This window comes from Onychomys torridus, chromosome 19, assembly GCF_903995425.1.
Source record: "Onychomys torridus chromosome 19, mOncTor1.1, whole genome shotgun sequence".
Taxonomy (NCBI): Eukaryota; Metazoa; Chordata; class Mammalia; order Rodentia; family Cricetidae; genus Onychomys; species Onychomys torridus.
The window spans coordinates 7,698,843-7,711,997 of record NC_050461.1 but is presented as its reverse complement, the minus strand read 5'-3'; the positions used below and the strand labels follow the sequence as shown (position 1 = coordinate 7,711,997).

Genomic DNA, 13,155 nt, shown 5'->3' with positions numbered 1-13,155 from the left:
TCTCTGAAGTAAATCCATGCTGCCAGGAGTAGACATGTCTCACTGTCCAGAAAGTCTAAATTTTAAAAATATTTTAAATGTCATATTCTGTAGGTCTTTGAAGCATTTGAAGATTACTTATCTATCTGAAATATATCTATGTATACCTAGAAGACTTAACTAACATGGCTATGAGTATGATTATCATAGATGACTAATTATTAATCTATCTTTTAATTACCTATTATAATTTTAAATGAGCTGTACAAACATAATACCTTAAACCCAAGTAGAAATATACACACAGTACAACAAAATTAACTTTAAGTTTGTATCAATAGACCAAAATCTATACCAATGTAAAACATTTTAAACAAGTTGTTGCTCTTTAGAAGTAACACAATAATATACAGGATCCAGACTCCCTGTGTATATCCCATCCCTACATGGCTTATTCCTTTTTCCCCCCTCTCTCTTTAAAAACTATTTTATAAACTCTTCACTTTTTTCTATGACTATATCCTTTTTCTTTTTTTCTTTCTTAAGCCTACGTACATTGTTAAACACACTGTAACCTGTTTAGAGGTTTTTTCCCATCTGGACCTCTTTTACTGCATATCTTTTTTTTTTTTTTAATTTATTTATTATTTATACAGCATGTATGACCAGAAGAGGGCACCAGCTCTCATTATAGATGGTTGGGAGCCACCATGTGGTTGCTAGGAATTGAACTCAGGTCCTCTGGAAGAGCAGTCAGTGCTCTTAACCTCTCAGCCATCTCTCCAGCCCCTACTGCATATCTTTTAGCCTTTTTGACCATGTGAGCAAACCTTTGAACTGCTAACCTACACTTTGGTTCTCCATGAGCAGCTCTCAGCTGGCTCCACCCTTTCTCAGGTCCTGAAAGCCAAGTCTAAAACCCGTGGCCCTGTCAGAGGTAGGTGACCAAGGACTGCATTCATCCTTCCTAGAACTCTAGAATGCCAGTGCTTGCACTGTGCCGGGCATTTTTACTTAGTTTTTTGTTCTTGCTTAAAGTACTGGTTGCTCAAGGGCTTGCCAGCAGGCAGAAACTTTTAAAGGAGCCATATCCTCTTTTTTTTTTTTCCAGCTTTCTTAAGACCTACATGGAAATTCAGGCCCTTTATTAGGTACTAAAGTATTGTTGGTTGTTTTTGCCCACCACCCAGCTCCCAAATAAATCACACACAGAAGCTTATTCTTAGTTATAAATTCCCAGCCTTAGCTTGGCTTGTCCTGGCCAGCTTTCCTTAACTTAAATTATCCCGTCTACCTTTTTCCTCTAGGTTTCTTCCTTTTCTTACTTCTATATATTTTACTTTCGCTCTTACTCCATGTCTGGCTGGGTGGCTGGGTGGCTGGGTGGCTGGCCCCTGGAGTCCTCCTCCTTCCTCTCTCACTCCTTCTTTCCTCCAGATTTCTCCTTCTATATCTCCTCCCTGCCTGCCAGCCCTGCCTGTCCTCTCTCCTGCCTTGCTAGTGGCCGTTCAGCTCTTTATTAGACCATCAGGTGTTTTACACAGGCACAGTACCACAGCTCCACAGAGTTAAACAAATGTAACATAATGTAACACGCCTTAAAATACTACTCTACAACGGGGGGGGGGGGGGGGGGGGGGTATGTAGGAAGTGCCTCTCAGGTTTCACTCTGTCTTTGTGAGTGGGACCTTGGCACCTGCAGATTGTATGTGTGCCTGTGTATGTGAGAGAAAGACAGAGAGATAGACAGACAGACAGGCAGACAGAGAAACAGAGATGCTGGCATGCTGGGATTACAGCTGTGAGCTACCACATCTGATCTTTTCTTTCTTTTCTAAGATGGGCTTTCACTGCATAGCCCTGGCTGGCCTGTAACTTGCTATGCAGAACAGGCTGATCCTGAGTGCTAAGATTAAAAGCATGTGCCCACATCTGCTTTTTAAAGTTGCCTATGTGAATCTTATCAGTTTTTTAAAGCTCAAATTAATGTATCTTTTCAAATAATACTTTACCCATAATTTTTAAAATTACGATATCTATTGTGATGTATGTGGGCATATGTGTGCCAGGGTTACATGTTGGGATCAGAGGACATCTTTTAAGAGTAAGTTCTGTCCTTCCACCCTTGAGTTCTGAGGAGAATTGAATTTAAGACTTTGAACATTCTGGGGAAAGTGGTCTACCAGACTACAAGATTAAATGCTCTGTTAGCTGCCATCAAATATTCAGTTGAACCTGGTTCAGTAAAGTTCACAGAAGGGTTAGAGGTGTACTTCAGTTGAAAGAACAGTTGCCTAACATATATGTATCCCTGGGTTCAATAAAGGAGGCAGGTGGCACATAGATATCTGTAATCCCTGCACTCAGAAGGTAAAGATAGGGAGGTGAGAAGCTCAAGGGTTATCCTTGGCTACACAGTGAGTTGGTGGCCAGCCTAGACTACTTGAGACTCTGTCTCAAAAATAAAATAAAGCCAGGCAGTGGTGGCGCACGCCTTTAATCCCAGCACTCGGGAGGCAGAAGCAGGTGGATCTCTGTGAGTTCGAGGCCAGCCTGGTCTACAGAGCTAGTACAGGACAGACTCCAAAGCTACAGAGAAACCCTGTCTCGAAAAACCAAAATAAATAGATAGATAGATAGATAGATAGATAGATAGATAAATAAATAAATAAAGTGAAATAAAGTTCACAAAATATCCTACAACATAAAAATATTCTACAGCAAGGATTGGAGAGATGGCTCAGTGGTTAAGAGCACTGACTGCTCTTCCAGAAGACCCAGGATCAAGTCCCAGCACCCACATGGCAGCTCACAACTGTCTGTAGCTCCAAGATCTGACATCTTCACACAGACACACATGCAGGCAAAACACCAATGCATATAAAATAAAAATATATTATTTTTAAAAATATTCTACAGCATAGCCCGTTTCTTTTAAAATAACAGTGTCATTGGGCACAATGCCCCATGCTTATAATCTGGTACCCAGAAGACACGGAAGAGTGCTAGGACAAGTTCAAGGCCAGCCTTGACTACACAGCAAGTTTCAGGACAGCCTTGCTTAGTTAGGGTTTCTCTTACTGTGATGACCAAAAACAGCTTGGAGAGGAAAGGGTTTATTTCTTACAACTCTCAGGTCACACACAGTCACTGAGGGAAGTCAGGGCAGGGACTGAAACAGAAGCTATGAAAGAATGCTGTTTTCTGGCTTGCTCATGTCAGCCTGCTTCCTTTTTTGTTTGTTTGTTTTTCGAGACAGGGTTTCTCTGTGTAGCTTTGCGCCTTTCCTGGAACTCGCTCTGTAAACCAGGCTGTCCTCGAACTCACAGAGATCCGCCTGCCTCTGCTTTCCGAGTGCTGGAATTAAAGGCGTGCGCCAACCCCACCCCGCCAGCCTGCTTCTTATACCACTCAAACCACCCACTCTGGGGCAGCACCACCACTGAGCCACCCATGTCAATCATTAATCAAGACAGTGCCCTTCAGAATTCTTATGGGCATCTGGGTGGAGGCGGCATCTCTACTGAAGGTCCTCTCCCCAGACAGCTCAAACCTGTTCGAGTTGACAGAAAACTAGCTCACACACAAGGATGCATAACAAAACTGTCTCCAAAGGAAAAAAGAAAATGAGACAAGGATCAAATAATAAAGATACTAAAATGTTGTTCCAAAATTGAGCATGGTGGCACATGCCTGTAATTCCAGCAATGGGAGGCAAAAACAAGAGGATCTTTCCAAGTTCAAAGTCAGACCGAGGCTACTCAGTAAGAGCCTGTCTCAAAACAAGCAAACAAAAGCCAAAAAACGTCATTGCAGACAAATATAATATGTGAACTTTGATCATGGTTTGAAAAAAAAAATGGCTGAAAACTGTTAGGTCTCAAACCTGGGACAAATGGACTGAGGTGTCCATGAACATATCAAAGCAGATGCCGGCTCCAGGATCTGCATCCCTTAGTCTCTACCCTGAACTCTCTCCAGCCCAGGGCTTCCCTCCCCCAGCTCCTCTGGCCTCTATATAAATCAGCCATTTTGGCTATGCCAGGCTCTTGGCCCAGGCCACCCCTCTTGGTCAGCGGTTCCTCTCCTGTCCCCCTTCTCCTCAAATGGCCTAGGTCAGTGCCATGTTCACCCTGGACTCTCCCAGATGTCCCTGTCTCTGGCTATGCTGTCCCTCATATCTGTAATAAACTTTCTCCTCCACCAAACCTAGGAGCAGTCATGTGCTTCCTTTTTTATTTCTTTATTTCATTCAAAAATCATTGGGCTGAGCTGGAGAGATGGCTCAGCAGTTAAAAGCACTGGCTGCTCTTTCAGAGGACCTGGGTTCAACTCCCAGCACCCACTTTGCAGCTTACAGAGGTCTGTTACTCCAACACCCTTTTCTAGCCTCCTCAGGCTGCACGAGCATGGTAAATGCAGGCAAAACACCCACACACATTTCCTTTTTGAGTTAAAATACTGCGCTGAGGCTAAGACAAGAACTAAATCCAAGATGACAGGGAATTATCTAACTGTTCTAGTTCACTCTCAGGGCTGGCAAGAGGGCTCAGCAGGTACAAGCTCTTGTTGGAAGCCTGAGAACCAGTTTCATTTCCAGAGCCCGTGAAGCAAGAAGAGAAGCAAGACCTGAAACTGTCCTCTGGTCGCCACATTCACAGTGTAGCATGCATGGCCCATGTTCCCTCTCACACACACACAATAACAATAACTAGTAAAATGATTTTGAAGATGTTGCTGGTTAGCTCTGCTAGTGAGATCACAGTATTGTGATTATGTGAACGAACGTACTTTGGAGATACAAGTGAAAACCAGGATGAAGCGCCCTGCTGCCAAGGATGTGTCCAAGCCAAGTCCTAATGGTGATTATTAAATATTTAAGAATTTTGTGATCCCACGCCCCATGGCAGCTTGAAATCAACCACGATAGGCGTATTAGACCACAGAAATCTTCAAATGCTACATGGAGAGCTAATTTAAAAGCATACTATTGTCTACAGTTTCTCTCTCTCCCTCCTTCTCCCTCCCTGTCCCTCTCTCTCCCCTCTCCATTTCTCTCTCCCTCCCTCCCTCCCCCCTCTTGTATGGCCTTGAACTCCTGATCCTCCTGTTTCCAACTCCAAAGTGCTAGGATGCTTGGATTATAGGCATGCAGTACCACACACAGCATTGTAGCTTTCAAATATTTTATAATTAAAATTTGAAGAAGAAATACAAATATCATTGCTGCGGGCTGCAGGAATATATCATAACAACTCAGGTGGTTATGGCAAAGTCACTACTTGGAGGGATCAGGGAATTCCTCCAGAGGAAACCAAATTCCAAGGAGTTTTTGATGTTATTTGGCTTGTTATATATCAGCTGTATTCTGTTATGAAAATCATGTGTGCCTTCATAGTTTTTCCAATTGACTTTTCCCTAAGAAAGACTAACAGTGTGGACTGATCACTCTCTGGACATACACAATCCAGGTATTTGGAGAACAGCCTCAGGAAAGGCTTTCTCTGGAATCAGATATCTCCCTTAGCCACTTTTAAGGACTAATAGTGATATACTAACTGGTCATTAGCCCTCAGTTGACCTCCTCTTTTACCATTCCCATTTTGGATTGTTATAAAGAAAGCCTGGTGGTCACTGCCGAAGGAAAATTTCTTACCTGCCTTTATGACCCTGTAGAATTCAAGCCTGGTGCCCTTGCTTGACCAGGGGCTTGATAGAACTGGATTCCAGGGAGTCTTAGGTAGAGCGTGGAGGATGGAGGACGGAGAAGAGAAAACAGAATGGAAGAACTAGATGGGTAAGAACTTGAGAGGAACAAACTGAGATGGGGAAGAACTAGATTGAAGGACTAGAAGAGAGAACTAGAGGAACGAGATGGAAGATGAAGAAGAGTCAGATGGGGAAGTACTAGATGGATAAGAACAAGGTGAAAAGGACGTAGATGAGGCAGGATTAAGACGAGAGAACTAAGATAGAATTTAAGAGGGAGCAGTAGAAAAACAGAAATCAGACAAGAAAGGAGCTAGGCACGAGAACAGAACTGAAGCTGTGTAGACAGGATGTTATGCCAGAGGAATTAAAGCAAGTGGACTGTGGAGCTCGGTGTGCTGAGATTCTATTTCCAAAAAAAAAAAAATAGTCCTCGCCGTTAGTAGTTCTCTCTCCTGAGCCCCTGGAATGTGTAATATTAAGACTGGTCCCTCTAATATTACACAAGTTGTCATAGCCTGGTTCAGAGCTGCCCTGGGTCCCCTGACACTGATTCTGCAAGCTGTGTCCTTCTCCACTGTGTCCCTTCCTGTACACCCTGCCTGCTGCCCTCTGCTGCTCTCTCTCCATACAGTCCCCTTGCTGCTCCTGCCCCTGCACCTGCTCAACAAAGCCCACTCTGCACCTGGCCGTGGTGGCACACGCCTTTAATCCCAGCACTCGGGAGGCAGAGGCAGGCAGATCTTTGTGAGTTCAAGGACAGCCTGGTCTACAGAGCGAGATCCAGGAAAGGCGCAAAGCTACACAGAGAAACCCTGTCTTGAAACCCCCCCCCCAAAAAAAAACCCACTCTGCAAGGCTTTCTGGAGTCTCTCCTGGTTAGCATTAGCTGTCCTGCCCTGCACCTGTACCTCACATTAATGCCTTGGTGTTGCTGCGTTTCAGTTTCTCTTTAATTAGCTCCTGATCCATGAGCAGAGAAGGATCATTCCACACTTAACATGTATTAGGTGCTCCGTGAGTTCTTAGAAATTCAGCATTATTGTAGACTTCCACAGGCCTGCCATTGCCGGCCTAGAATTTAAAACATTGACTTGTCCAATTTAGGTCCAAGGAGACTGCCGATAAAGAAAATGGTGGCATACTCTACCTACTAAGTGTCTTCAGGGTCTGAGTCCAGCTGCCTTTGAGGTTACTGTGTATCAGGCCCAAAGAGATCTGATCTGATTAGGTGGAATGGCCTAGGCCACAACAGCTGAGGCCTTGGAGGAGAGCTAAACAGGCTGAGCTGAAAAGCGACTTACATCACCCAGTGATCTGTGCTCTCTCATGAAGCTCCTAACCCTCCCCCAGGAACTGATACGATCTTCACTTGGAGCTGAGAACAGATGAGGGGCTTCCCTCAAACAGCAAAGCTGCAGTAGGAACTTGAAGCTGACTGTGCACTCCGTAATTGGCAGGGAACTGTGGGTGCTCAGAATCTGAAGTTCAGTAGTGCCTCTGGAAGATACTGCATCAGAAAATGCAGCCTCTGAGGTGCATGGTGGTAGGTGCTTGTAATCCCATCTTTTGAGAGAGGCTGAAGTATAAGGCAGACAGGGACTGTAATGGACAGGGACAGGCAAAGTAATATACTACCCCCCCCCAAAGTGAAAGGGCTTAGAAGGTAAAGGCACTTGCTGCACAAGCTTGGTATGACCCCCAGAATCCCCATAAAGGTAGAAGGAGAGAGCCTGAGCTCATGACCATGATTTGGTGGGACACACACACACACACACACACACACACACAGGTGCATGCATGCACAATATAAGAAAAACTGAAAATCAGAAATGTGACCATTGATCTCAGCTTTGCTGAGTTCCATCTGTTACCCTGAGTCACTGAGTTTCTCTGGACCTCTGACCTCTTGATTCTATAATTAGACTAATAAACCAGCATATATTTTTTATTCCTGTTTCATGAATTATGCATTATGTAGCTTAAAGTCTCACAAGGAAGTCAGTGAATGAGAAGGAAATGAAAACACAATACTGTAATAATACTGTGCTCCAGGAATACACAGGATAATCTGGGAGCCTACAGGAAAAAGAGCAGCTAATTCCTACCACCGTCATGCTATAGCAGAGGGCCTTCCATCCAGGTGAGATCTTACTCCACATGGAAGGGTGACCCCAGGAGAGCCGCTATGTCAGCTCTGAAAAATGCAAGTGATTCCCCTTCATATATGAGCAAAGGCAGGATGGGAGAAAATGAAGCCGGGTAGAGCAAGACTGGAAGGATGACTTACGTTCTCCTGGAACAGCTTGGACTGCTAAGGCCGTCGCAAGGTAGTGACAGATTTTAGACAAGACTGTATTTGCAATCTATTATAAATTGCAAATCTTCTTGGCAGTGTGGCGTGGTGGACGGAGTATGGGAGTGCAGGATGGTTTGGGAAAGCTCTTTAGGAGGTAATTGTGAAGTATAACCTAGCTGGGGGCTGATGAGATTCCCCAGTAGCACAGTAGAAAAGAACAAAGCATAAATCAGAGCTCCAACAGAGCTGCATGGATGAGGGCCCACTGAGTGCATCAGTAGAAATGTCCCCATCAGAGCCGAGCTGTGGTGGCACATGCTTTTAATCCCAGCACTCAGGAGGCAGAGGGAGGCCTATCTGAGTTCTAGGCCAGCCTGGTCTATAGACTGAGTACCAGGACAGCCAGGGATACACAGAGAAACCCTGTCTCAAAGAAACAAAAGGAAAATGTCTACATCTGTCACAGACAGGAGGGACATACAGGACTCACTGCCCGGACTTGGGTATCCAGGCTGAAGAGTATCTCAGCTGTGTGGCTGTCCCCAGTGCCAGAGGGAAAGCCTAGAGGGATTCATATGGACAGTTCTTGCTGCACACATCTTCTATGTCTCTAGATGAAGTCTTGTACCTGGCCCCACCCAGGCTCTAGGGGTCAGAGGGTTCAGCCTCTGGTGAGCTAGCCTGGGCTACCTGGTGCCTGACTGAGAGAATGAGAGATGCCTTCAGAGAGTTCACTGTCACACTGGGGTAAAGAAATTGAAGGTCAAAAGATGGAGACGGTCCAGCCCTAAATCATAATCATTTTGTTCGATCCTTTTAAGATTTTTTTTTATCATTAGTTATGTGTATGGGTCTATACTCATGAGGGCCATTGCCTGTGGAAGCCAGAGCCCCCACCCCCCAGCCCCTGGAGCTGGAGTACAGCTGTTGGGAGCCGCCCAGCACAGTGCCGGGACTGAACTTAGGTCCTTTGAGGAGCAGCACACTCTGGGCCAGATCTACACCCCTCTTTTTGTTTTTTGTTGGTTGATTGGTTTTTTAAATAGGGTTTGGCCATGTAGTCCAGGTTGGCCTCTAACTCACCTGCCTCTGCCTTCCAAGTGCTGAGATTAAGGGTGAGTGCCTCTCCTCCTGAGCCCTTGGTCCTTTCTTACAATCAGAAAGAAACTGGAAGTCGGTTTGTTGGTTAATGAAAGTTCATTTTATTCTTTACAAAAATGCTTTGTTTCATTCTTTCCAAGTAAAATATTTTTGTTTTAAATAAGTCATAGTCAGATTTAATAATATATGTCTTTCTTGAATTTTCATTTTGATTACTGTGTCAACATAAGGTTTTTGTTGTTGTTTGTTATTGTTTTAATTGAAATTTGCATGAAGATGTTAGTGGAGGCTTCCTGGAATGAAATACCAGGCTGCTGAGTTCCGAATGCCAGAGAAGTCCCTGCTTGGCCTTCTCCTGCCTTCCCAGCATGGCACTCTCAGCAGATCAAGGGGTGGGTGTGGGAGGAGATGTAATTGGGCTGATTGCAGCCTATTGTGCTGCGCTGGAGCACACTACTGCAGCCTTAGGGACGGTGCCTGAGACAGCCTGCAATGATGGCCTTTTTCCTCCCTGCGACGGAGCAGAAATACTGGATTCACATCTGTCCTTGCCTTTGTTCCCAACACATACCCCCAGTTAAATTGTAGTCCTCACTGTACAACCAAAAACTGACTTATTGTGCTTTTATTTCTTAACAGTTGCGAGAAACAATCAAAGCTGGCAAAGGTGTGACTTCAGCTATTGACCTGTGTCGTTACCATGGAAACAAGGCACTGGAGGCCCTGGAGAGCTTTCCTCCCTCAGAGGCCAGATCGGCTTTAGAAAACATTGTGTTTGCTGTGACCAGATTTTCATGACACCAAATTCAAAAGACACTATTGTTCCTTAGCTGAAATCCCAGAGAATGGGGTGGACAGGAGAGCTTTATGATGAACTAACTAATATGTTAATGATTTTTAAAACATACGTATTTGTTCCTGTTCTTTGATCTCGGTTACTTAATGAATCTATCTTTTTGGAACCACTACGAACAAAATGAGAAGGAAAAAAGGTCACACAGTTTTCGCTTGTCATGCCAGAGCACACTTGAGGCTGCAGCAACAGAAATAATTGATGAGACTCACTCCTGTGACCTCAGCAAATGGACAGGAAATAAGCCCGTATTGATTGGACCAAGCCAGGCATGGCGCCAGGGCGATGGCTGTGGTTTTCCTTCTGAAGAGGACAGAGCAAGCTGGAGGCTGCAGGTGTCAAGAGAAACACTGGATGCAGCCAAGGCGACACATCTAAAGCTGATGACCAGTCCAGTCCATCGGAGGGAAGAGTCGTTCTTCTGCGAGTTGAGCGAAAACAGGCATTGCTGCTGTCTCAGAATCATGCCTTTGGGGGGTAATGTGAGAGGCTTGTGCATTGTGGTTTTTATCAGATTTGGGAGAGGTGAGGAAAATGTGAGAAAGTTGCCAAATACTTGAAGTTGGATATTAAAATGTTGCCAGGTGTTGATTTAATTGTATCAGAAATTGTCTGCCTTTCTTTCTAAAAGATCAAGTCTAGGACACATTTCAAGCCAAGCCTGGTGGCACACGCCTTTAATCTCAACTCTTGGGAGGCAGAAACAGGTGCATCTCTGAGTTAGAGGCCAACCTGGTCTACAGAGTGAGTTGTAGGACAGCCAGGGCTACAGAGAAGCCTTGTCTCAAAAACAAGCAAGACAGCTGGGTGGTGGTGGCTCATGCCTTTAATCCCAGCACTCGGGAGGCAGAGGCAGGCAGATCTCTGTGAGTTCGAGGCCAGCCTGGGCTACAGAGCAAGATCCAGGAAAGGCGCAAAGCTACACAGAGAAACCCTGTCTCACAAAAAAAAAAAAAAAAAAAAAAAGCAAGACACATTTCAAAGGCCAATTTTTTTTTTATTTCAAATACAGTATACTCACTTATGACACTGATTTAGAGACTACCTCTGGTTTTTACAGTGTTCAGGAATGTAATTATTGGGGTGGGACTTCATTGTTTGGGAGTTCTGTTTTAACCTCGGAATGTCAACGTTTGGTCTTGAGCCACAGACCCTGAGTTGCAGAAAGAGCAGAAGCAATCACACAGGCTGTAATTGGACACTGCCTCAGTGTGGTTCACAGGAGCTGGTTTCTGTGGTTTGCACAATGCAATGTGAGGATGCCATTGACAAGACGGCTGAGTTTACATAAATGATCTCGATTGAGACTCAGCTGCCATGCTGCTTGTGTGGTGTAATTACAGCCCTATCTGGAGACAGCAAACACAGTAGCAGATTGTATTACCCACCTCACTCAAACACTAAGGGAAGTTATTTGAGTTGAAGTCCTCCCAAAAGCTTCATCCAGACCCAGCACGTGGCATGCAGTGAGGAGAAAATGGAGCCTACAGAGGCTAAGGTATGATGAGTAGGCTTCATGATAATTGAACGGCTTACACTACCTCGTTCTGTAGTCCTTAGATTGTCATAGAGCATTCCACTCTGGTTAGAATGGCTCTTCTTGGTGAACTTGGCTTAATGCTATAGCTCTGACTGGGTTCTAATCATTAACTTCCACAAGGAGGAGTCTGGATGCAGCTGACTAGCTATACAAGACAGGGAGCCGCACCATGCCTCAGATCTAGTTCACTGTACGGCCTTTCAAAAGTCACTCCCTCTCACCCAGTTCCCGCCTCTCTAAAATGAGCTTAAACGTGGTAAGTACGAAGTCCCTCCCCGGTTTGCTTGACTTGGTGAGTTTACCGTGTCACACTGGAGTGGCCACACCTGGAACCCAGCACTTTGGGAGGCTGAGGCAGCCTGGCTAGGCTACAGAGTGAATTCAAAGGCCAGCTTGGACTAAATAGATCCTGTCTGGAAAAAAAAAAAAAAAAAGCAAGTAAAAGTTTGCTGTTTCTGACCATCTAGTAAACGTGCTGCAGAAAGAAGATCCAGAGGAGGAAAGGGGAACCCTGAGAGCCTCTGACAGAAGACGAGGAGCTAAATGGTGAGCTTCTGACCCACCTGCCTCACATGTAACCTACCATTCCATCTGCCTTATGTGACATGCTGGGTTCTTGTTTCTACACCCACCTTTCTGCTGCTTTCTATGACCTCTATTCTGTCCACTCCTAAAAAAGAAAAAGATGGCATCTCCTATCTCACAAACTGGCCTTGAACTCCTAGTATTCCTGGCTCCATCTCCCAAGTGCTGTCTCCATGCACTGCGATCCACCACAGAGACAAGAAGAGGGCACTGCTTCCCTTGGAATTGGAGTGACAGACCACCATGAATGCCAGGTGGGGGCTGAGTTAAATCCAGTAAGTACTCTTTCTTAACCCCCAGCCATCTCTCTGTCCCTAAACTGAAGAATTTGAGAGAAGATTTAGGACTGGGGAGATATGCAGCTTACGTGAAGTCCTAGGTTTGGTGCCCAGTACTGCGTGTGTGGGGGCACATGCTGCAATCCCAGCACTCAGGAGGTGGAGGCAGGAGGCTCAGAAGCTCAGGGTCGCCCTCAGCAACACTAAGAAGCTAGCCTGGACTATATAAGACCCTGACTCAAAAAGGAAGCCAAACCCAAACAAAAAGCACAACATAGGACATTTAGGGGCTCAGGGCTTGTGTAACCCCTGACAGAACACTTGTTTAGCAGGAACAAGGCCCTGTATTTTATTCCCAGCACCACAAAAGAAAGCAAGAGACTGAGGCAGGAAGCTGGTCGTTTCTGTGTTGCACCCATTTCTTGAAACCCCCAGAGACCACCAAGGAGCCGGTTTCCAATACAAGCACATAAGGGTCCTTTTGATTGTCAGATTCAACCTGGGCTGCCACCAGGCAGATGGAGAAATATGGCGGCAGTGAGCCCAGGGATAGAGAGTTTTTATAGGAAAAACCACAAGCTGGGAATTACATGCTTCGGCAACTTGGATTAGGTAGAAGGGATATGGACAAAGTGGCTTTTTAAACCATTGGTCTAGACTTTCAGTGCAAAACCATATTTGAAACTATTGGGATGGATTTTTGGTGGGGAACCACAACTTGCTAAGCAGATATCTTTTTTGTTTTGTTTTATTTTGTTCTTTTGTTTTTGTTTTTCGAGACAGGGTTTCTCTGTGTAGTTTTGCACCTTTC

At 45.0% G+C, this 13,155-nt stretch overlaps 1 protein-coding gene across 1 annotated transcript in view; it reads left to right on the top strand.

Annotated features, from left to right (window-relative positions):
* Pdss2 (decaprenyl diphosphate synthase subunit 2) overlaps nucleotides 1-10,542 on the top strand; it is a 231,211-nt gene extending 220,669 nt beyond the window's left edge. Inside the window, exon 8 of the mRNA XM_036168915.1 lies at nucleotides 9,728-10,542. Coding sequence (XP_036024808.1) covers nucleotides 9,728-9,886 — 159 coding nt within the window. The 3' untranslated portion in view covers nucleotides 9,887-10,542. The remainder of the gene's footprint in view (nucleotides 1-9,727) is intronic.
* The last annotated feature ends 2,613 nt before the right edge of the window (nucleotides 10,543-13,155 follow it).